Here is a 25,296-nt window from a genome sequence, read left to right as displayed (position 1 = left end):
TCAGTATTGATCTGTCACTGTCAGGCAGTGGGATACTACCTATCGTACTCTATTTTCTGTATCATATGTTTCCACTGTTAAGCAAAGAACTATCAACACCAGGAATAACATGCTGATCCTAATAAAACTGCCAAAAATGCATGATAGATACTTATTCAAGTGCTGCCCTACAACCAAGTTTATCTATTATGACTTCTGGCAGCAAGGAATATTCAATTATCATTTCAAGTATTTTTTGTGAAGTTTTCCTCCAGAAGTCTTCTGATGGCTGGCAGTTCTATTTATACAACATCCTTATAAAAACCATGTTTTTATTTATGCAGCTAAGATCAGTTCAGACCCACAGATTCACAAGCTCAGGTTCCACCTCCCACTGGAAGCTGCAGAATTACACCAGAATTACAGCAGGCACAGCATGAAAATTAATGAGGTACAAACCCAAAGCGTCTACACTGAAAGAAAAGAGTTACCTATCAACAATAAATAGAACATGAAAAAGCTCTAAAGCTGTCAGAACAAACCTGAGCTATACAAGTGTAACTAAGGAAAAACAGTAGTGCCAACAGAAAGGAGATGGACAAGTAAGGAAGGGTGGCACATTACAGAAACATCAAAATGGAGAAAAGAACACTATCACACACATTTTCAATCAGAAATCACAAAGAAAAGAAGAAAAAGGACAATATATAATGAAAACAGTTACTAATACTGATAGTTACAGCAAAACAAATTTAACCATTTCCCTTAGTTGAGATTTCAACCAAAACTAAGTGCTTGTTCTGTCCCTGAATAGTAAATGACTACATGTAACACTGGACGTTGTACATTGTAACAAAATTACAGAGCAATACAAACAGTTTTAACTGCCAAAACATCTGAAAGATGCTTACAATTGAAAGGAAAAACTTAAGTTTAACTGTATGCATTTTAGTCAAGTTGGACTAGGACTCTTAACCTAAGAGGTTGAAAGGAAAAGTATTCTTACTTCCCTGTCACAAAGTACAGGGAATGTATCCTTTTGAAGTAAAGTCCAGATGAGAGATGGAATTTCAAAGCTTTTTTCACTCAAATACAACAGGAAAGGACATATCACCTATCAAGGACTGGCAAGCAGATTTCTTTTTTTTTTGTTTGGTTGGTTTGGATTTTTTTTTTAGTGGCACTACCTTTACAGGAAGAAAAAGAAAGTGCTTGCCCCATTCTACTGATAAAAAAAAAAGCGTAACTTCAAAATAAATAAAATTCCATACAATCCCAAGACTTTTGGAAGACTGAAGAATTATTATGCACTTGAATTACGATGATCACCTTATGATTAAAGGTCCAAAGCAGTAATTCCCTTGCAAAAATTCCCAAATGTAATTAAATGCTACTCAAATCTAGAAAACATATAAAAAAATATACTATACCTAAAGGATAGTTCTGTTGACTATTCGGAGGTATATTTTCTTTAGCCATGGAAATTAACATTTTCCTAGTCTCAGAAAGCTTCTCTGATTCCTTATTCTGAAAACAAAACAAAATGCTTTACTGCAGTACAAGGTAAAGGAAATATCATGTATAAGAACATTAGTAACATAACTATTTGCACTGGAGAATAGAGAGATTGAAAGTAATGCTGGATTAACACATTAAAATTACTAATAGGAAAACTGTGATAAGAACAGATTTTGTTTAATTGTTACTTTTCTTTTATATTTCCTAGCTTCTGTAAGAGAAATGTTGAGGATATTCCAAGACCACAGCTCTGGAGTGAGCAGAGGGCAGATCCCTGATAGTCACCTTCCCTAGGGAGGAGGGGGAAGGAGCAATAATAGCCATTTACAAGAGTTTTCTCACTTGTAAAATACAAATCTTACTGTATATGCCTGGTAGCATACAGGTTTTTAAAAATCTACATACATACAGATACAAAGTATTTAAATTAGAAATTACTTATTCTTTAATATATAATTTAACAAAAAAACCCAGTTATAAGAGCACAGTAAAAGTAGGCTTAGCAACACAAGTACTTATATTCAGGAAAGCTTTTTAACAGTCTTACCCTCATTTCCATGTAAGGTGGATCATTTTCAAGTTCTGCCTTATCTTGTGCAAACTTGGCCTTGTGTTCTTCAATAGATTTGTCTAAGTCATCTGCCATCATTTCTAAGGTTACAGAAAAGACGCAGAAATTTAGACATTACCTTTACATTAGAACTTCAAAAATTTAAAGCCCAATTATATAGTTGCTTAAGACAGCAGTTAAAAAATAATCAAGTTTGTCCCTCAGAACTACAACTCTTAAGATGTTTGCTGAGTCAACAAAACATCTAACTCAGGGAAACTCATTCATGGAGGATACTACTTGACGTTTCACCAGAGAGAAAATTCAAAGATTCCAGATTATAAGATTGAAAATACTTCTCTAATCCTTTTTTCTAACCCGGTTAAAGTGGTTTGGGGTTAGTTTTTTTAACTGCAAGTCTACCAGTGGCCCTTTGCTACACACTAGCACAAGCTGACTGTTAGTGAACAATTAAATCAAAATTAGAAAATACACAAAAGTAAACAGGATAAAGGAATCACTAGACAAAAGAGTATGAAAAGTGCAAATTACATGTATAGTCCAAAATAAGTACCAAATCATACAGCCAGTTCTGTGCTTAACTTACTATCATGAGAAGTCTTAAAAACAATCAAGCTTATTAAAAACAAAACAAAACAAAGAAAAAACTCACAATACATGCATAGTGTTTCTGGAGCTGGAGCCAACAGTGTATCACTACCTCCTGTACCACTAAAATAGCAGAGGCAATAAGAATAGCTACAATTCTGCAATAATCTGCCAATCATCTGTAAGAAAACATGTACTGAAGAAGAGCTGATTACCTCTCTTTCATTAGTTGTGCACCTTGCCTATTTAGCTGAAAGCCCTTCAGAGCAGAAATTTTAGCATCTTATTTGTGGAATTTATTGTACATTGCTGCACCTGGATAACCTCATAATAAAAATGAGCGTCAATCGAATTCACGTCAATGAAACTGTACAAAAGTTAATTTTGAATATTCTTTGTTAGAACAGTCTTACCAGAACTAAAAATACTGCAAAGCTGTAACCATGAAAAAAGGGAAAGACAAAACCAAAACCAACAACTGCATACAAGCCTACTCATCCTAATCTCCACTCAGTGTTTTCATCAACTCCACTGCAGAAGAAGTTTTGCAAAACCAAGCCTACTGATTAAAAAAAAATCTCTAAGTTATATTCCATACTTAAAAAAAACATGAAACTGAGAAGAAAATTGTGACCCTCAAATCACTCTAATGCTACCCACAGAACTTAAGAAATAGGATTGCTTATCCAGGTTCCTGAACAATCCCATCACATTCAGTATCTAAACAAACATCTAAACTAATCTATACTAATCTAACTATACAGCAGGTTTTTTGAGGCTGATTAGATATCTTTCTAAAGCCTACAGATTGTATGAAGTAAACATTAGGCCAATGATAAAGGTATATTAGAAAACAGTTTCAGGAAGAGGATCAGAGAACTTCAACAACAGCAACAAAAAACCAAACCACCACCTCAAATATAATAAGATAGCACATCGGTAAACATAAAAATAACGTGTCCAGAAAGACTGAGATAAATGCTTACTAGAAGTAAGATGAAAACAAAAAATGCTCAAATGCTATCAGATAAAGCCAAGTAATTGCAGGCTAACTTAATTTAATGAATACATTTGCTTGATGTATTCCTCAGAATGTACTCCTTTAAACTTTTTATCTTTTTTGATTCATAATATAAAATTATAATATTGTTACAAAGGAGGCAGAACTAGGACAACCTATTTACAATTCCTAGTGGTAATACAGGACAATCAATTCCAAAAATAAATACCCCCATCTGATTTGTCCTAAATCTTTAATCTCATTAGTTTTGTACAGTGATAAGGGATAAGTTAAAAGAGGATAAGCTTCCAGGCACTGGTAAATTTTATTTAGCCTATTAAGTTACATAAGAATAATGAAAAAAGGCTGAAGCAACTTGTCATACTAAAAAATGTAGAAGTTGGTCTCATCACCCATCCAGTGCAGCATAGTCATCAAGAGGAAAATTACCGCATGTAGGAAGCGCTGTGAGAAGTCTTTTCAAAAGCTCGCTGACTGTAACATCTGTATTTCTTATATCCATTTACAATCGCATTTATAACCTCTAGAACTGTTTCCAAATTACTGCATGGGAATGGTACCAAACTTATTCCGAGAGACAGCATAAGGAAAGGAGTATTTGCAGTATATTTTCTATCTAGCATGAGGAACACCATGAATATTCCAGCATTCTGCACTCCTATCGCGTTGCTCAAAAGAGCAATGTAATAAATTAAAAAACAAAGACAAAACTGTTACAGTTGAACTACATAGGTAAATTTGGTTGGTGTGAAGAAAGCTGGCGATTCCAGGCCTTGGAGAATACTAAGACAACTAATGCTACAGCACTGTTGATTCAGCATACCTTTAATACAGCTAAATAGCCTGGAAAAGTAGACAAATCCTTCTTAGAAATATCTAGATGTTTTGAGTCTTAACATCCTTCTGCTTGAGTTGATCTTCTTAAAAGATGCACAAGTGCAAACTTTTTGAGATAGGCAAAATGAGTATCTTATACTAAAAAAAGAAAAAATATCTTATTATTCTAAGCAAAAGAGTGACAATTTGAAAACTATGCATACACTGCTAGGCTCCAAAAATAGACCAGCATGTAAGCAAATGTCCCACTGAATATGAATCAACTTTATCATCTACTGTATCATGTGAAGAGATCATGACTAATCACAATAACAACACATTTCTATCTGAGAAGAGGCCTACCACAGCCCTTTGGTGTGCAGTGAATTATCTTGGAGGTGACAGCACTAAACTCACAGCGAACTGTCAACTTCAAACTGGCTTCACGTGACTGCACAAACACACCAAGGAAAAGCCTGACACTATAACGCCGCTTCCAATCAAAACAAAATAACTCATTTTCAGCTTAGCAACGCATTTGAATGCCTTCTGTGCATTTCTAGCCCCTTGCAACTACTAGTAAAAGCAGCAGATTAAAAACCAAGCTTGGAGACATCACTCCATGAGCATGTGCATAGCAGAAAAGGGGAAGTCAGAATATGTTGTAAACACTTGAAAACCCAAGGACAAATAATATGCTCCCAAAATTATGAGGTGTAAACATCATATTTTTCATGCTTTTTGGAAAACACAATATTTTGTAAATACCATTTCTAAAAAAACATTTGATAGCACAAATCTATCAGCTTTCCTTTAGCTCTTGCAACTTTAAATCTTGTATTATTTGCATTCTCAAAACATGGCATTATTCAAAGTGCAATTTTATTAAACATACTGCTGCTATATATTCAACTACTGTCTGAAAATGTTCCATAAAAATATTTTTTCTGTATTTTTTCTTTCAGGAACATTTTAGATTTTCATAACCTGTTTTCCTTTCCAGCTGAAAGTTTTCACAAAAGCACAAAAACTCTGGATAATTACAGAGTGAGCTAAACAGACTTCAACTTAAGCAAATATACCAAGCAATAAAAAGCACATAGATATTCAAGAACAATAGATATTCAGGTCTGAACATGACATTTTTAATGGGTCTATGCCCAGAGTTAATAATACATGTCTCTGTATTCAAGGTATTCAAAACATCTATGTGTATATTTATCTTATGTAGTATATTTAGCTATGTATTGTGTAGCTACTTTATCACCTAGAGCAATGTTTATTGCATTCTGGTTTAATCTTTCCCTTTTCCTCCTATTTGCTCAGGAAAACGAGGCATAAAATTTAAAATAAGCATGTGCAAATAGATTTTGTCTCTTCTGTGTTACCGCAATATTAAAATAACATCAGGAACACTGGCAATTCCCATCCATATGAATTGCAGCATGGCTGGCAAGTAGGGAAATGCTTTGAAAAACCTTTGAAAAAGCAAATGTTTTGAAATACACCACGTTTAGTAATTGTACTTGCAGGTTATAGAGTCACCAATTGTGTCACTGAGAAACACTTTCCAAAGTTTCACCCAAACCTCCTAAGTCTCACAGCAGCCAGTACTGGCTGCTTCTCTATCCCTGTGAATGGCACTTGGAATAATCTCCTGCTGCCAGAGACGTGCTTCCTGTACCTTTCACTGCAGTTTCTTTCAAATCCTTGGCTGAAAAAGCACAAAAGATTCCAGGGTCTGGACAAATAATAAATTTGGTCACAAATAATAAACTCTGACTAAAGCAGCATGACATTTTCGCAACTAAGAAGGCAATTCACCCTCTAAACAACCAACCAACAAGTTTCACGAGTTCCCCTCCACAGTAGGGTTTATCTGCCTCCTCAGAGAGCAGAGCACGTACTCTGATCCAAAAAGACACCAATTTCGGCAAAGTTTCAGACCCAGGAGATCAGGTTTATTTCTCCAAGAGCGACAGCTCGGGGAAGCGTCTCTCCCCCGGCCTGCAGAGCACGCCTCCCAGCCTCCCTCCCTCCCTCCCTCCTCGGCAGCATCTCTCGGGCATTCCCGGAGGCACCGACCCCCCGGGGCCGGGGCGGGGATGCGGCACCCGCGGCTCGGCCCCTTTTCCGGACCGCGGCGCCGTTGTCAGGCAACGGCCGCACAACAAGCGGCCCCGCCGGAGGGACGAGCCGAGCCGAGCCGAGCCGGGCCGGACCGGGCCGGGCCGAGCCGAGTCCCGCCGCCCCCGCAGGGACACCCAGACCCGCCACTGCGCCCCGGGTGCGCCCCCGCCCCGGAGCCCGTCCTGCTGCCCGGCGGACCCCCTCGGCCCCGCCGCCGCCCTGACTCGGTGCGGCCCCTGCGAACCGCCCGGCGGGACCGCGGGGGAGGATCCTCGGGTGCCGCCCCGACCCCGCCGCCCGCTCACCGGTGCCGGCAGCCGCGACTCCGTCCGCGCCCCTCGGTTACCACCGCCCCGGAACCCGGCGGGCGGCGCCGCGCAGCGCCCCCCCTTGCCCCGGAGGGCGGTGCGACCCGGCCGCCACCGCCTCCTCCCACCGGGCGGGGAAAGGGAGCGCCGTGGGAGGTGGCGTGGGGGCTTCACAGCATCACGGAATGGACCGCGTTTGAAGGGACCACAGGGGGTCACCTGATCCAACCTCCCTGCTCAGGCAGGGTCGTCCTGGAGCACATGGCACAGGATTGCGTCCAAGCGGTTCTTGAATATCTCTAGCGAGGGAGCCTCCACAGCCTGTCGGGGCAACCTGTTCCACTGTGCGGTCACTCACACAGTAAAGAAGTTCTTTCTCATATTCAGGTGGAACCTCCTGTGCATCAGTTTCTGCCCGTCGCCTCTTATCCTATGGTTGGCACCACCGAGAAGAGCCTGACTCCATCCTCTTGACATCCTCCTCTTAGATATTTATACACACTGATAAGGTCCCCTCTCAGTCGTCTCTTCTCGAGGCTGAACACGCTCAGCTCCTTCAGCCGTTCCTTGTAAGAGAGATGCTCCAGTCCCTTAATCATCTTTGCTGCCCTCCGCTGGACCCGCTCCAGGAGCTCCGTGTCCCTCTTGTACTGAGGAACCCAGAACAGGACACAGTAAGTTAAAAAATAAAATAATAATAATAATAATAATAATAATAGTAATAATAACAAGGGACACTTGGCGGGCGGCTCCCCGTGAAGTACCGCCCGGCCGGGGCCAGGGTTCCCGCGGTGCCGCATCCCGGTGCGATCGGGGGCGCGCCGCGCGGCCCCGCGGCTCCGACCCGGCTGCAGAGCCGCGCGCGGCCGCTGGGGACGCAGCACCGCCCGCCCCGGGCCTGCGCGGACCGTACCACCCTGTAACGCACCCCCCGCACCCCCGCCCCGCGGGTGGTTCCGCCGGCGGCCCGGAGCGACGGTGCGGAGCCGGGGCCGGGAGCGGGGCCTGGGCTGGGAGCGGGCTTGGGGTCGAGAACGGGAGCGATGGCGGGGGCGGGGAGCAGCGCCTCCGGGAGCGGGATGGCGCAGAAGACGTGGGAGCTGGCGAACAACATGCAGGAGGCGCAGAGCATCGACGAGATCTACAAGTATGACCGCAAGCAGCAGCAGGAGATCCTGGCGGCCAAGCCCTGGACCAAGGAGTGAGTGGGAGCGGGGCCGGCGGGGCGGGCGGGACGGGCTGCGAGGATCCTGGTCTGACGGCTCTGCCTTCCCCCCGCGGCCTCTGTGTCGCTACAGCCACCATTACTTCAAGTACTGCAAGATCTCGGCGCTGGCGCTGCTGAAGATGGTGATGCACGCCAGGTCCGGCGGCAACCTGGAGGTGATGGGGCTCATGCTGGGCAAGGTGGACGGGGAGACCATGATCATCATGGACAGCTTCGCCCTGCCCGTGGAGGGCACCGAGACCCGCGTCAACGCGCAGGCCGCCGCCTACGAGTACATGGCTGCGTACATCGAGAACGCCAAGCAGGTGAGGAGGGGGGGCAGCGGGTGTTTCTGCCCCTCCACGGAGATCTTTGTGAGCTACAGGAACACATTCGGGGGCTCGCAGGCTTCCCCCTGGTACCAGTGCCTGCCCGATTGTCCTGTTTCTCCTCAAACATGAGAGTGGTAACTGTGTCAGCAGCAGGGAACGCAGGGCCCTGTAAACACTTGCAAATACGTATTTCCATATCTTGCAGTAGGTCATCAAAAGTTGGACTCGATGGCCTTGGAGGTCTTTTCCAAGTTTAATGATTCTATAATGAGTACAGTATTCTTTCCTTCGTAAATTATTTTCATTGCTGAGGAAGTGTTTTTGTGGCTGAAACTGGTGGCTTGTGGATGGTACAAGGAGGGATCGTGTTCCTAAAATAACTGATACAATATGCAAAATTAGATATAAAATATAAAATATGTATGCATCAGACATACTTATATTTGTAGATCACAAATATGGCATTTATTCTTACCTTCTCCTGAAGTCCTACTGCATAACCATGCTGCTCTTTTCCATAAAATAAAGAAAACACGTTCGTGAAGAAATTGCCAATGAAGGAATAAGAAAGTTTCAGTGCAACTTAATTATTCATTTGGAAATTTAGCTGAACAGACTCAAACGTCGGTTTCCCATCCTCATCACTCTGTATTCAGAGATCCATGTCTCATTAAACCTGACTATGCAGTAAAGTTCTCATGTGCAGAAGGATATCAGAAATACGACTGTGCTCTTTGGCTGATGTAGAAACCAGCACAGTGCATCAGAACACCTGCTGATGTGCTTCTTCCCGTACAGGGCAATCCTATACTACAAATAAGAGTTGAAATAACTTTAATTCTCCAAGCTCAAATAGTTTTGAGACCCATTTGACACTTTGATTTTTAGACCAGCTAAAATTAGTAGCCCCTTACTTATATGTGGGTATAACAGAGGAGTATATGGGTTATTTTGGAGTGTTTTACTTATCTTCACAGCCTTGCATACTGGTAGAGATATTGAAATAGATGTGCATTAGGCTGAATCATAACATCAACAAAGAATAAACGTAATCATAGAATCATAGAATCAGCTGGGTTGGAAGGGATCTCTGAAATCATCAAGTCCAACTCTTGATCCACTACCACCATGGTTACTAGACCATGGCACTAAGTGCCACATCCAGTCTCATCTTAAAAATGTCCAAGGATGGAAAATCCACCACTTCCCTGGGCAGCCCATTCCAATGCCTCATTACCCTCTCTGTAAAGAATTTCTTCCTAATATCTGACCTAAACCTCCCCTGACAGAGCTTAAGACGATGCCCTCGTGTCCTACTGATAGTTGCCTGGGAGAAGAGACCAACCCCCACCTGGCTACGACCTCTTTTCAGGTAGTTGTAGAGAGTGATGAGGTCTCCCCCGAGCCTCCTCTTCTCCAGGCTGAACAGCCCCAGCTCCCTCAGCCTCTCCTCATAGGACTTGTGCTCGAGTCCCTTCACCAGCCTCGTTGCTCTTCTCTGGACCTGCTCCAGCACCTCAATATCATTTCTGAGTAACTCAATATACTTCCTATCCAGAAGTAGTAATGTTCTGAGACCTTTTTAAATAATTCAACCCTGTTAATGAGAAAATTTAGAAATAATGTATTTTATCTGGTTTGTTTTATCTGGAAACTGTTAATATCATGGTGCTAATACTGTTGTTGCAGAAAGTAGGTAACTGGGAGAGATGTCTTTGCCTGAAGATATATTCATACTATCTTTAGATAGAGATATATTCATACTATCCTGTTCTTAGGTAAAAATACTGAGTTTCAAAACAGTATATAGCATAAAATCAGGGGTTTATATACAGTGAGTTCAGCTTGTGTTTAAAACAGTCTGGGTGTCTGTAGGAGTTCTTATATCATAGGAAATGTTTTTTCCTGTTGTCAACATTAACAACATTATACAGTTTTGTCTATAGTTTCACAATTTTGAAATTGAACTCGTGTGCAAATATAATAACTCAGCTTTCCTGGTGCTTTGGCAGGGTTTGCATGCATGTTCCATATTTGACTTTGGCAAGCACTTGTTCCTGGAATAACTCTTTTTAATATTAAGTTGCTATTTGATATATTCCTCTACGTAAGTGCCTTATAGAGGCCAGCGTTTCAGTTGTTTGCTTCTCCATGGGCAGGATCTGGTATAAATACAGTTAAAATGTGTTATTTGGCTTTGAAAAATAACACACATTCTAAAGGGCTTTGTTGGCCTCTCTTATGGGAGTTGCAAAGGAAATACAAACATTATTCACCAGTAAAAAATAAAATAAATGTTCCATTCAGTAAGCAAGTTTGTGTGTTTCATCTCTAAACTTTTCAGATTGAACCTTCCTGACATACTCAGTATTGGGCAAAACCAAACAAGCACTGTGTCCAAACACATCTTAATTCTCAGTAAAGAACTGGCATGTAAGGTTGGACCGAAATTATCCTACTCAGTGTGGAACAGCCAGTAAGCAATTCTTCAGAGAGGATTACAAAAATTAGGTTAAATGGGTGTTTATTCTCCTGTCTTTTTTTGGCTTTGTTCCTTTTCTTCCAGTATTTTTAGAGGTTGCCAGGGGTATTATTTGTTTTGAGTTTTTATCTGATAAAAATGTGTCAAAAATTCACCTTTTGGATTTTAGAGCTGGCTCTGGGCAATAATTTCTGTCATTTCTGGTGTTTGAAAACATGCCTTTCAAGTTAATTTTTAAACCTACCACTAATCTAATAGCATATGCCTCTGAGATGTGTTACTGTACTAAACAATTCATTCACTGCTGATGTTTCATGCATTATATGAGATTATATATACCTGTGTCATAACCACCCTAAAAAATCCCTCATGCCTGCTGAGGAGTCCCAGCTCAGCACCTCACTGTGTGGAACCTCTTCTGTACTTTAGCTGACACTGAAGTTCAGCTCCTGACTCCTTGAAGGCCCTTGTTCTGTGGCAGCAGCTGTAGCAGAGAATGCCAATACTACACATTGCGCGGTTTCTAGGGAATGGTTGAGCAACATCATAAATTCCTGTTTATCCTCCCGCGGCGTTGCAGTGTGCTGGAAGGGCCGCTGGAGGGCAGCCGGTACTTTGGGAACGGAGATGAACTCGGCCTTTTCCCTTCCTTGTTCCTAGGTCGGACGCCTGGAAAATGCCATCGGCTGGTATCACAGTCACCCTGGCTACGGCTGCTGGCTCTCGGGGATCGACGTCAGCACGCAGATGCTTAATCAGCAATTTCAAGAACCCTTCGTAGCAGTGGTTGTAAGTAGTGGCTGATGAGTGATTAAACGGCGTAGCAAATCATGTTGAAGGGGGAATAATTTTTAGATTTCTGTCTGTTAACGTTCTAGCAGTGTGTATTTTGCGTGATGGAGGTGTTAGATCCACATTTTAAATTGGTGCCCCACCTTTTGCTTTGCTGGCCACATTCTGGCCAAACCAGTAGCATTGTTTGCCAAGACCATTTTCACGGCATTGTTCCAGCTATGGTGGCTTTGTACAAATCCATACGTTACTCTTAACTTAAAGTTCTGCTTGGTACTTTTGAAAAAAAATGTGTTGAGCAATCCATATTTGATTTCCTGTGATAGAACAAAAAAAATCTGTTTCTTTTGTTCTCTTCCTTCTGCTGCTGAAATACAGCGAAGCACATTCACGAAGTTCTGTTATTTTGTATCTCAAGTGCCTTTTAAATTAAGTCAGTGGCATAGTACAAGGTGGAAGACACTAGGAAATGTATCTTTGAAGAAGCAACCTGAAAAAAATCCCTGAGACCTTCATGTTCTTCTAGGCTTCAGATACATTTGAAATGAAAAGTAAACCTTATTTTAGATACTATTTGTATAACCATTGCTACTGAAGGAAATAAAGGAAAAAATACTGAAATTAGTCATAAAGAAGGAATATAACTGATGGAGGAATTACATAAGAAAAAGATAAATTACCCTTAGGAAGTATTTTCACCGTGTGAGTTTTCCTGTATAACATAATTTCACAGATTCAGAACACTTTTCAAGGGACTGCTTTTTTCTTTTTTTCCTCTTCTCTTTTTAATTAGTTTTGAAATTAAACAGGGCATTAGTACATATGTTAGCAAGGAGATTTTTCCATTAGTTTCCTGCATTTTCCACCAAAGTGCAGCAAAAAATATAATACTTTTTCTTACCTCTAGTGGTTATAAGATTAAAATGCAGATTTTTATTGACTGTTCTAAAGTGCAATTTCTTTTGAGTACTTTTTAAACAGGGAAAATTAGTTTGAAAAAATGGCCCACAGCAGGCTATTGATATTCCCATCTGTTTAGAGTCTCATCCCAACAGAAAAATACCATTTATGACAAAACTAATACAATTTGCATGAATTACACTTCTGAAATACAATTAATTAGTTTAGTCATTGTAATTAATAAGCTTAGTTTATGCCTGTAATAATTTATAAAATACACATTATGAGTATTACCTGTATTTCTACAGATTGACCCAACAAGAACAATATCTGCAGGAAAAGTAAATCTTGGAGCATTTAGGACATATCCTAAGGTAAATAGTTAAAATCATCTGGTGTGTGATCACTGAACTGTCTTTAAATAAGTACAGATTGGTTCTAGAGATTACAGCAGTTTGATCTGCTGTGCTGTACTGTATGTCATTGTTCATTCCAAAAGGAGGACATGCTGATATATTGGTTACTGCATGCCTTTGGATATTGATTATGTTTACAAAAGTTGATTTCTGGTTTGGTTTTCATAGAGTTTTGGCAGTGTTAAATCAAATATACTATCTAGATTGTGGAGCTCCTAATATTATATAGCTCCATAAAGTCGTTTTTTAATGGATATAGTTGTAGGTACCACTCATCAAAATAGATTTACGTTAATTCTTCTCTGTTTATTTTTTTAGACTTAAAACCAAATGTTAATAGCATGTTTAAAATGTTGTAATGTGCTTTTCATTTGAGAAAAAGAAGGTTCAAAACTATCTACTTAGCTTTCAAATAAATATTATGAATCTTCACAAAATAATGTACAAAAAAGTCAATTAAACAATATGGAAGGGTTAGGCTTAAAACTAGAAAATCACATCAGTATTGGAGATCTAGATCTCCAAATGCAGTTTCCTGTGTATAATCCTGGCAGAGATATAACTGTGTTATTTAATTTCAATCTAAGAAAGTTCAGGTATATCTTTTAAATACTCGGTTACTATTGACTTATCAAGAACTTCAGGCAGCCATCCAGTAAAACAATTAACAAAATTAATTTTTTAATAAAAATTAAATCTTGTAATTAACAAAAATGTTTGTGAAAGGTCCCCAGTTGCATCCAAGCATTATTTTTCTGTTGACAAAACCATGAGAGATTTTCTTAGAACAGTTTGTGATTCAGCATATTGAATTCTGTGAGCAAAACCACTTCATAAATACTTTCAGAATTTTGAGCAGGGAGAAGAATCTTGTGCCTGAAAACCAAATCATATCTAGAAAGTCACATTAGAAGCCTATTTTTAGGGAGTCCTCACAGTGGACTGCAGGGGGTTTTTGCTTAGTCAGTAGCTATGAGTGGAATCCTCTTGACTAAATAAGTAACTGAAGTTTTGGGTATCTTTAAGGCATATCCAAGGCATGGATTTTTCTTCCCTTTTCTCACATCTCCAGTCTTTCCTCAAAGAAGATTGAAATTACTTCAAAGAATAGGTAGAGAAATATTATCTTAGAAAAAGTTTGCCCATTCTTTGGTCTAATTATAACCTGCTGTATTACTCCTTTGAAAAAACTCAACTGTTGACCACTGGTTTGCTTTTGATAGACATGCAAATTAATGACTGCTACTAAAGCCAAATGTTAACCCGAGATCCAAGAAAATTCTGAATTTCAGATTACTAGGCAAAATGTCATTTTCCCTAGGAAAAATAAACTAGAATTGCATAAACTAGATTTTTTTTTTTGCGAAGTGCTTCCAAGAGTTGAGGCATTAAAAAAAGTCTCAGAATTACTGTGTCATCTTTGCCCTTTGTTGAATTTTTAGGGCTATAAACCTCCAGATGAAGGTCCCTCCGAATACCAGACTATTCCACTTAATAAAATAGAAGACTTTGGTGTACATTGTAAACAGTAAGTAACAGAAAAACTTATATCTTCAGCATTTTTGTGTTTAGGTTAGTGATGCAGTATGGAAAAGTAAATTCCTTAGAGCATTTCAAATTTTGAAGTTCAGTGTTACTTTAGCACTGTTGGTTTTGTGAAAAAGTGTTACTGGCATTTAGCAGGAGATGGTTCAAGAGAGAACTGTTGGAAAGATGAACTGGTTAAAAGCTTTAGCAGTTGATTTCTGGACACCTTTTAGTAGTGGTGCCTTGTTAGGGCAGGGAAGAAAGGCTCAGATGTAGAGTGATCAAGAGGGCTGGGGAGCCTGTAATCCATCTTGCTCTTGTGAGCATGTCGAGTGCAGCTCGTTATCCTGCGTCACTGGTTGTGTTAAGATTGTTTCTGTCTCTGGTAGGATTGGAAAGTGGTGCAGCCTCAAGGACAAGATCAGTAACAGGAAGAATTACTGCTTTTTCTATCCTGCTAGTTTACTTTCCATAACTTAAAAAGGTAGTTTAGTTTTAACCATTCTTTTTTTTAGCTGTTGTGTCCCCAGACATACATACATACATACATACATACATGCATACATACCATTTCTTTATTTGTCAGGGCATTTGTTTTGCCAGGTCAGTCCCCTGATCTGGCCTAACTTATGGGAGCACACACGTCCTTGCTGGTTAAGCTAAGGTGAGGGGCAAAGTAGAGACAGATATTGGAGACACAGCGTTTGCAAAGTAACTAAGGAAGGATGGGAACAATTCCTTCAACAACGGCTTGGTTTCAATTCTGCCTTCAGCATCTGTGTACAGAGAACTTGCAGACCTCATTGACACAGCCCTGTAGGCTGTTGCATAGTGGGGTTTTTTCATGTTTTTGGTGCATGGGTATCTGATCTTCAATGTTTTTATAGTTGAATGCAAAGTTTGACTCTGAAGTGATGAAGAAATTAAAACAATTGGAATTGGCCTTCCTATCCAATTTGAGGAAAGGTCCAGAACAGGAGCTACACAGAAATCTTTGTAAAACTGTAAGAGTACATTTGGTAGGGTTTTTTAAAGTTGGCAGCACTTAGTAATTATCATTATAATATCCATCTCAGGAAGCTGGCTTCTTGTACGAGTCATTGCTTTCCATCCAAACCAAGAAAGTATTTTCCAGTCTTTTCTAGAATGAAACAGCAGTTAGGCAGGAGAGGGAATTAAAACTAGAAACTTGTCACATTACTAAATTACTGATAATACAAAAGACTAGAGTGGTGGTGTCCTCTCAGTAGTATGAGTAGTCTGACTAAGAATTAAAAGTTTAGAGAACTTGAATGATGGTCATAGAACCATAGTGGATTTGTGTTGGAAAAGACCTTTAAGGCAATTGAATCCTGCTGTTAATCCAGCACTGCCAAATTCACCACTAAACCATGTCCCTAAAGAGACACATCTACACATCTTTTAAATACCTCCAGTGACTCAGCCACTTCCCTGGGCAGCCTGTTCCAAGAGTTGACAACCCTTTCATGGGTTTATCTCTTTAATGTTCAATCCAAATCTCCCTGGTGCAACTTGAAGCCATTTCCTCTCACCCTGAACTCGTAACTTGGAAGAAGAGACCAACCTCCACCTGTCTACAACCTCCTTTCAGGTAGTTGTAGGTCTCCCAGAGCATTCTTTTCTCCAGGCTAACCAACCCCAGCTCCCTCAGCCAATTCTCTTAAGACTCTTAATGATCCTGTCTGTTTGAAATGCCAATGACTACTAATCACTTCATGGTAGCAATAGCAGTCTGGATAATCTTAATCCAACTTTTCTCCTTTAGTTGATGTTCAAAGCCCAATTCTAAATTGTTTCCATTTTATATTTTTAGTAAGTACATTGTTCGTCAAATAACTTAGATTTCTAATTGTGAATCTGCCACACATCTCTTGGAAGAACTGGCTTAGTATCTCATTTTTTGTCACATATGTGCAATAATGGTATTTGTTAAATTCCAGAAATATTAAAGTGTGGTCAGTTGCTAGATGTTATAGCATTGTTATCTCTGATGGGACTTCTTACAGAAATGCTGAGCAAAATAACTTTACAGAGAGACCAAGAGATAACAGGATTATTGATAACCTGTGCAAGAATTTCCTGATCAAAATAAAGTTTAATATAGCTCTTAAATGTTGCTGTACTTCACCTACACTGATGACTTTACATAGCTCAGCTTTCTATCTGCTTTATTGTCTCTTGTGAATTTTGTAGCACCACTAAAGCCTGGCTTTCAAAATAGGTGTGGTAGAACATAAGATTGTTTGCCTATTTGTAACATTTACTGCTACCAACTCTTCCTAAAGGAGTTAGAGGTGGCATATGCAAAACTGCAATCAACTATAAGTTATTACAGTATTGAAGTATTCCAGGCATGTAACAGGGCATCACTACATTGCAGTTGTTAAGAGAATAATTAAAAAACCCTTGCAATTTCATTAAATAGAACACAGCAGTATATGTGGGGATTATGTATTCCTGTATTAAAGTTATATATGAGTTACTTATGGAAAATCTTAAGAGTTAGAATTGGAACTGGGGGTAATCTTTTTAATTTTTCAGTGCTTTGAGTTTTTGAAGATACTTGCTATTGATAAGGATTTTTTGAGTTGCATGTATTTTGTGTGTGACAGTCAAAGGACATATTTAGCTAGAAGCTTTTTTTGTTTGCATGTTTGTTTTTGAAGGTATTATGCTTTAGAAGTCTCATACTTTAAATCATCTTTGGATCGTAAATTGCTTGAACTTTTGTGGAACAAGTACTGGGTGAACACTCTCAGTTCTTCTAGTTTACTTACTGTAAGTACCACAGTATGTTGTTGTGTGCATTTATTCACTCAAGAGTGCTAAAAACTAGACCCTCTGCTTTAAAATGCTTAACAGAACACTGATAGATATAGATCCCACATTAAGAATCTATCAGATTATACAAGAAAGTGAGTTTTTCCTAATCATAAGTACTGAAACGTTCCTTGTATCTGCTCTGTAGAAGGTGGGAATAACTTACATTTAATTTTACTGAGTTCTCTCTTTACACTTAAAGTTTATCTTAAACAGCTTTTAACCTTGTAACTCTACATAGCACTGAAATTAATAGTATACCTTAAAATAATGGTGTTTAATAAGTAAACACTTTTTAAAAACACAGTCAATGAGACTGTTGAAACAACGTTGCAACCGAAATACTGTAGGTAGACCTTCAGTGTAACAGCATCAAAACCTTCCTTCTGTAGAACACTGTTTTATACCTTTTCTCTTGGACAGAACCGATTGAGTTTTACTTACTCTTTCATGACCTAGGGCACAGGTTGACAGTAATAAAGAGTGCCCATTTCAGGCTTTGGGGACTGAGAATTTGTCTGAGGTTTAGCTTCTGTTCTCTCAACCACCACTCATGCCGCTCATGTTCTGCATCACTTCAGTTGCAGATATAGGTTAAAATGTGCAGTACTACAGTCTTAAAAGCTCTTTTCAGATTTTGTTTATTTAGTGTATAAAGGCTTGAATGTATAGCTTAGAAATCAATATGTTTATTGCCTTCTTTTTCCCAAGAATGCCGACTACACCACTGGCCAAGTCTTTGATTTGTCTGAAAAATTAGAACAGTCAGAAGCTCAGCTTGGAAGGGGCAGTTTCATGCTGGGTTTAGAGACTCATGACAAGAAATCAGAAGACAAACTTGCAAAAGCAACAAGAGACAGGTAAGATAATGCATAGATTTGTCTTCTCTGTGAAAAGTGTTATTTTGTTTTAAACTTTTATCATGCCTGAAATTGTAACATGCCAATTAAATTGTAACCTGACAAGATTAGAGATAAGAATTATTAAATTGTAGATATAAATGAGAGACTCCAAATGTCATTAGTTATTTTTGAAAGTTTAAGACTTTTCAATCTTTTTTCTGGAATAAATTCAAGTCTAGTTTATTAAACAAAAAAATCCCAGTAAAATTCCATCAGAATATGGCAAACAAAAGAAAGATGTTTTCTGTCAAATGCAAAATTTTAACATTGCTAGAAAACAGCACATTTTTGTGATTAATCAGGTTTAAACTAACAGTAAATAAAATTATTGTATAGAACATGATTTTAAGAACTAATGCTAACAGTCCAGTAAGTTTAGTTTACACTTGTGTATGACTTTTAAAAATTAAGAACTGCCTTTTTTCATGTTTCTTAATTAATATTTCCTTTTTCCACAAATGAAGAAGGGGTTTTTGTTGTTTTGCTTTTAGGAAGTAGATTACAGATATTATGGTGTTTATATTTAGCTGTCTTGCCTGATAGCAAATACTTGCTCTTATCAGTTAAAGAAGTTATTCTCATTGGGTGTACAGAATTATAGTCACCATTTTTCCAAGTAAAATCTTCAATAAAAGGTAATAGTATCCAACAAGTCATACAGTTGGGTTGTTCAAGAACATTGTATTTGGCAAATTTCAGACCTTAAAAACCAAGGAATACTGCACTGTACATGCAAGTGCAATTTCATATCCATCTGTGGAGAAGGCAGAACTCGCCTGCAGGCATCTTAGGAGTGTTGTGAGTGAGAGAGAATAATTCCATTTAGTAAGGAACAATTCTCTAGAATACCTTGATACAGACTGCAAAAATGGAACAAAAGCTGGGATGTTCTACTTTTCAGATTTTGAGGCTTTCTGGCCCTCTTCCTCATCATTTTATCCTGATACATAAAACAGTATTCTGATATTCTTTCCCCCTCCACATCTCCACGCTAGCAATGTGTGCAGTAGTACCAGCTTTACTGAGGGACTAATTTTTGAGATACCAGATGAGTGGTGACTTATTAGGTAGGTAAAAAAAAAACCAAAGAGAAAAAAAGGAGATCTTGTGTGAACAGAAATTACTTTATTTACATCTTATTCACCCTGACTCAGGTGGACACAGGCGTTGCCTTAATAAAGAGTGGAGTCAGCCTGTGTTGGACAAGCCTTTGTTCCCCAGTAAGCAATGGGGGAATATCTGCAAACGTAGTATGGTCACTGCTAAACAGAACCAGAGGTGGTATTGTGCTTGTGTTGTCTGTGCATTTGTTTCCTTGTTATGGAAAGTTAACAGCTTTTACAAGCTTTCTAACAAACATAATCTACTTGAAGGGGAGTGACTTTATAGAAGTTAATACTCATTTAGATTATTTCAGTTGCAGAATACATTTGCAATGAAGTGAAGGCTGTTGCTAGCTCATAACAGCCAGGTTAAGTGACACCTCCCAGTTCCTGTAGTGAAACAGAATAGCAATGCTTAAAAGACATGAGAAGGATGGAGTTCCTGACAAATTTTAATCAATTTTGGTCCCTGTTTGGTGTCCCATAATACTGACCACATTTTATTTTCCCATTGCTCTCACCTGCTTACAGTTATTCTAAGAAATAACTCCTCTGATCATCCTACTATCTTATTTCTTGCAAATACTTTTCTGTTTTTGTTTAGACTTCATCAGTAGTTAGTTTATAAATTGTAAGACTGGAAGGGATTGTTGTTGTCACGAATTCTGCTTTCCTGTGTAACAAAAGCTACCATAGTTCCCAAAACAAATTGTAACACTTTCACAGATGCATGTTTTTCTTCAATTAGTAATCTTTCCTAAGAGAAGAGTAAAGATAATTAAAGGCTTCTATAGACACAGGACAGTTGATTCAGTGGCACCTAAATTACTTTGAAGAAAATAAGGTTGCAAAGTTTACTAAAGGATTATTGGATGTACCTGTTTTAGGAAAAACAGTGCTGTAAGGCATTAGGATAAAGGTGCTTACACTGGGATGTATGAGATCATCTGTTACTGTACTTACACATCTCTAAGAACCATTTTCTAAGGGTACATATGGATTAGCCAAATTGTGCTCCAAGTCAGCTTCTTTTCCATAAGATTCCTTTATCTAGCTAATAGTAATTTGTCCCTGTTCTCCATGCCTTCAGGGCTGATTCACCTTTTGCATTTGTTTTTATTTGTTAGCTTGATACTACATCCCCCTAAGCCAAACAGTGGGGAAAACTTGGATCAGTAGGAATCCTCTCAGCTCTTTGGGCGTTTTGCACGTTACATATTTTGACCAATAACTAATTGGTTCTATAAAGTATTCCTTTAATGTTTCCTTCAAAGTTTCTCAGAGGAGCCTTGATTACCGTGCACTGCTGTCCTGGAGTTGGGGAAAGGAGATGAGGTAGAGAACAGGGAGAGCCTTCAGGTATTGATAACAACAGCTGGTAGCTCCATTCCTCCAAAGATTTTTTTTGTTTTATTTTTTGGTTTAGAGGACCGTAGAGCCCACTTGCTATTGTTAAGATGTCCTAAATTGCCAAAGAAGTTTTCTGGAACTGGTCCATGTGTGTGTATAGTCAGTTTGCTTTTTAAGTAACAAAAAGGTATTGGCAACAATGGCTAAATTGCTGTGTGTGACTTCTTGCTGGACAGTTGTTAAGATTCATGGGGTTATGGGCACCCTGAACTTCCAAAACAGCTGAATATCTTCAAAGAAAATGACAGTTCTGTTCAGGTTTTGTCCAACATTGAATTTATGCTTGTTTTTCAGCTGCAAGACCACCATAGAAGCTATACATGGATTGATGTCTCAGGTTATTAAGGATAAACTTTTTAATCAAATTAATATAGCTTGAAGCGCATCACCAGCTGATATGCATCTCCAAAGCAGAAAATACCATAGTTTCTTTTGCTTGGACTTGTTCAATTTGGGAAATGAAGCTGGAGTGGAAAAGTATTCATTTAATTTGTAGTACTTTAATATTTTCCACCTGTCTGACCAGTTTTAAAGAACAAAATGTTCTGAAATGTAGTGCAACTTTTTGTTCTTTATCATAAAACACAACCAGTTTGCAGAATTGTTCCAAGAGAAAAATAAATGTGACTTACTGGATTTTGGTCTTAGATATTTATCTCATCCAACTGCAATAAAAGAATTTTGAAACTGAGTGAGTATTTTGGGCCTTGATATTTTTGGCAAGCATTTATCTTCTCTTACTCTTTTTCTTATTGTTCTGTAGAAAAGTACTGTCTACTCAGTTAGATTAGATAGGTAAGCTATGCAGTATAAGAAGTTTGTTTCTCAGATTTTAATACCTGTGTTTAATTTTAAGAATTGAAATCCCATTTGTTTATCTTTTAACAAGTTATTAAATCTAATGGAGCCTTTCCTGATTTGGGTTTACTGGTCCAGCCAGAAATTATTTCTTCTCACAGTAATGAAACACTTATGCGTAGTACAACAGTATTTTGCTTACAGCATTGCACTCATGATGGACATTTTATATTTTTAAGTAGTCAAGTGTTGACCAGTTCTGCAGTGAAACTCACAACAAGATGAAAAATTAATATCTCTGAAATATGTATTAGGCTAATTTCAGGCCACAAGTACTAAATGCATTAATCATAATTGCTGGCTTACAACATGGTGCTGCTGCAGGGCTGATCTTAGTTTGTTTTGGAGGCTTTCATACTGAATTTCAATAATATCCAATATTCAATAATGTTTGGATTTCTTTTAAGTTTTTCTCCTTAATCCTGAGTTTCCTGGGGGAAGGGGGGGTTGGAATGTTTACTTTTGGGGTAGTTTATGCTTTATACAATATGCCATTATGCTTTATACCTTAAGTAACTGATATTTCTTTTCAGCCTTAACTCTGCCTTGATGTGGGTTTTGGTTTTGTTTTGGTCTGGAAATTTTAATAGCTGTTACTCATTTTGAGGCTTTTCGTCCAAATGGATTCCAGTGTGTTTGAAGCTAAGGTGCAAGTTATACAATGAAAATTTGTAATTCAGCAGGGAAATGCAGATACCCTGAAGCAGAAATTCATCAGAAGTTTTAAGGCAGCATCCGACTGTATAGGAAAAATATGTTTAATCGGAGCTAGTAAAGCTGAGATAATTGTCAGATGTGCAGTTTGATAGGAGAACAGTTTCATTCTTCTTTCAGCATGACAGTGGTGGGGAGGCAGGAAAAGAAAGCTGTGGTATTTGAATATTCAAAGCTATTAATTTTCTTGGAATGAAAATAACAGTGTGCTTGTCTTTGATCAACCATTTTTAATGCTAGCGTTATTCCAGATTCTGAGATCAAAATTCCGTGCATCAAAGATGATTACCATAGAGGAGTCATCCATATCTGCACACATACACGTGCACAGGAGTATCCTGAACGCTGGAGAATCATCAACAGATAGAGAGTACGCCTTAATTCTACCAAACAGTTTTGAGATTTCAAAAATGTTAGGAATAAGAGGATCCTTGAGAACAATACATGCTGTGTATCAACAAACACATCAATTTTTTCTTCCATATTTGCACCCACTTTTTATTTAAAAATTAGTTTATGTAAATGAGTACCACATATCAGATAATTGACAGCTGAAGTAATACAGTACATACTAAAGCACATACAAATAAGTTCTCTTTAATTAGATTTTTGAGACAAACATGCATTCCAAAATGAGTGCCTTTCACATTTTAATGAATAAAAAATTTAATGAACACAATTTTTTCATCTAACAGTATTTGCCAATATATTAAAATTACAGAATGCTAAAATGCTGAATTATGCTTGAACTTCTTCCTTATCCTGTTCTTCTGTTTTTCTTTTTTTAAGTGTTCCTGTATGCTTGCATTTCTCATGTGTGCAAATTGCATTTTTAAACAATTTATACATACTGATATCAACAAAATCCTAAGAAATATATGCATATTTGTGACAGTCAAATACCAAGGATTAAGCTGTAATTCCTGATAGAGTACCAGATTTCCTTACTGGCTTGGAGAAGAGCCATTCATATTTATTCTGTGATTACTGGGACAAAGGTGCTTCATTATTCTATCAGATCTTCTCCTTTGAAGTTCCCTTCAAATGTTTGGTAAGAAATAGAATGACAGCTTCCATAAATTTCTTGCCTGAAGATTGAATTGTTGCATTTCTGGCAAGAGATGAGGTACACCTGTCTCAAAGGGGGAAAAGGATCTGTGCTCAGGAATTACCACATCTCATTGAAAGAGCTTTAAACTAGATTTAAAGGGGGAAGGGGATAAACCCAGGGTCGATAGAGATAAGCCTCAGGTCACCACACTGCTGTTTGAAGGAGAGTGTGCTAATGAGGTCCTTCAAGTCTGCCATCTCAGTGGAAGTGGTGGATGGAGATCCACATGGCAGCAAAGACACAGGGGTTGTTGATGTGTTAGAAACCATAGAAGTGCCTGAGAGTGGTCACATGGGAGTAAGAGCTTCTCCCTAAAAATAAAGGCAGCAGGATCAATAGCCCAACTGTAGTACATGTACACCAATGCACACAGCATGAGCAACAAACAGGGGGAGCTGGAAGTTACTGCGCAGCAGGAAAACGGTGATACAGTAGCCATCACAGAGACATGGTAGGATGACTCACACAACTGGAGTGCTGCAGTGGATGGCAATAAACTCTTCAGAAGGGATAGGCAAGGAAGGAGAGGCTGTAGGGTAGCCCTGTATGTTAGGGAGTGTTTTGGTTGTCTAGAGCTGAATAAGGGTGATGATAGGGTCCCAGCTGACTGGAGGTTAGCCAATGCGATGCCCATTTACAAGAAGGGCTAGAAGGAGGATCCAGGGAACTAAAGGGCTGTCAGCCTCACCTTGGTGCTGGGGAAGGTTATGAAGCAGATCATTTTGAATGCCACCACACAGCATGTACAGGACAACCAGGGAATCAGGCCCAGCCAGTAGGGATTTAGGAAAGGCAGGTCCTGCTTGACCAACCTGATCTCCTTCTGTGACAAGGTGACCAACTTAGTGGATGAGGGAAAGGCTGTAGGTGTTGTCTACCTGGTCTTCAGTAAAGCCTTTGATACCGTTTCCCACAACATTTCCCCTGGAGAAACTGGCTGCTCATGGCTTGGAGAGGTGCAGTCTTCACTGGGTAAAAAACTGGCTGGATGGCCAGGCCCAGAGTGGTGGTGAATGGAGTTACATCCAGCTGGTAGCTGGGCATGAGTGTTGTTCCCAGGGCTCAGTATTTGGGCCAGTCCTGGTTAATATCTTCATTGACGACTCAGATGAGGGGATCAAGCATACCCTCAGTCAGTTTGCAGATGACACCAAGTCAGCTGGGAGCATGATTGGCTGGAAGGCAGGAAGGCTCTACAGAAGGATCTAGACAGGCTGGATCCATGGGCCAAGGCTAATGGTATGACATTCCACAAAGTGAAGTGCTGGGTCCTGCACTTGGGTCACGATAACCCCAGGCAGCGCTACAGGCCTGGGCCAGAGTGGCTGGAAAGATGCCCAGCAGAAAAGGACCTGGTTGACAGCTGTTTGACAGCTGGCTGAACATGAGCCAGCAGTGTGCCCAGGTGGCCAAGAAGGCCAATGGCATCCTGGCTTGTATCAGAGATAGCGAGGCCAGCAGGACCAGGGCAGTGATCGTCCCCCTGTACTCAGCATTGCTGAGGCTGCTCCTCAAATCCTGTGTCCAGTTTTGGGCCCCTCACTACAAGACACTGAGGTGCCGGAGCGTGTTCAGAGAAGGGCAACAGAGCTGTTGAAGGGTCTGGAACAGGAATATAATGAGCAACTCAGGGAACTGGGTTGTTTAACCTGGAGAAAATGAGGCTCAGGGGGGAACTTATCGCTCTCTACAACTGCCTGAAAGGAGGTTGTAGTGAGGTGGGGCTTGGTCTCTTCTCCCATGTAACAAGAGAAAGGATAAGAGGAAATG

At 39.5% G+C, this 25,296-nt stretch overlaps 2 protein-coding genes across 11 annotated transcripts in view; one reads left to right on the top strand and one right to left on the bottom strand.

The window, feature by feature from the left end:
• Positions 1 to 7,010, bottom strand: part of CSPP1 (centrosome and spindle pole associated protein 1) — a 65,727-nt gene extending 58,717 nt beyond the window's left edge. For 8 of the 10 annotated variants that reach the window (XM_017812526.1, XM_017812530.1, XM_017812533.1 and 5 more), the window contains exons 1-3: positions 6,929 to 7,010; positions 2,045 to 2,148; positions 1,410 to 1,506 (exon numbers count right to left, since the gene is read on the bottom strand). In XM_017812526.1, the coding sequence (XP_017668015.1) occupies positions 1,410 to 1,506; positions 2,045 to 2,146 (199 nt within the window). In that variant the 5' untranslated portion in view covers positions 2,147 to 2,148; positions 6,929 to 7,010. Of the gene's footprint in view, positions 1 to 1,409; positions 1,507 to 2,044; positions 2,149 to 4,500; positions 4,653 to 6,400; positions 6,417 to 6,928 lie in introns of those variants that run through there. The other 2 variants (XM_017812525.1, XM_017812527.1) reach the window with 2 other exon arrangements.
• Positions 7,011 to 7,888: 878 nt separating this feature from the next.
• Positions 7,889 to 21,534, top strand: COPS5 (COP9 signalosome subunit 5). The gene is made up of 8 exons (XM_017812543.1): positions 7,889 to 8,132; positions 8,230 to 8,464; positions 11,613 to 11,741; positions 12,953 to 13,018; positions 14,503 to 14,588; positions 17,275 to 17,386; positions 18,140 to 18,288; positions 21,138 to 21,534. Exons 1-8 carry the CDS (start codon positions 7,975 to 7,977, stop codon positions 21,220 to 21,222), a joined length of 1,020 nt encoding a protein of 339 aa, XP_017668032.1. The 5' UTR covers positions 7,889 to 7,974; the 3' UTR covers positions 21,223 to 21,534.
• The last annotated feature ends 3,762 nt before the right edge of the window (positions 21,535 to 25,296 follow it).

Source organism: Lepidothrix coronata, unplaced genomic scaffold, assembly GCF_001604755.1.
Source record: "Lepidothrix coronata isolate B3197 unplaced genomic scaffold, Lepidothrix_coronata-1.0 Scaffold36, whole genome shotgun sequence".
NCBI lineage: Eukaryota > Metazoa > Chordata > Aves > Passeriformes > Pipridae > Lepidothrix > Lepidothrix coronata.
This window is presented reverse-complemented; position numbering and strand designations above follow the sequence as displayed.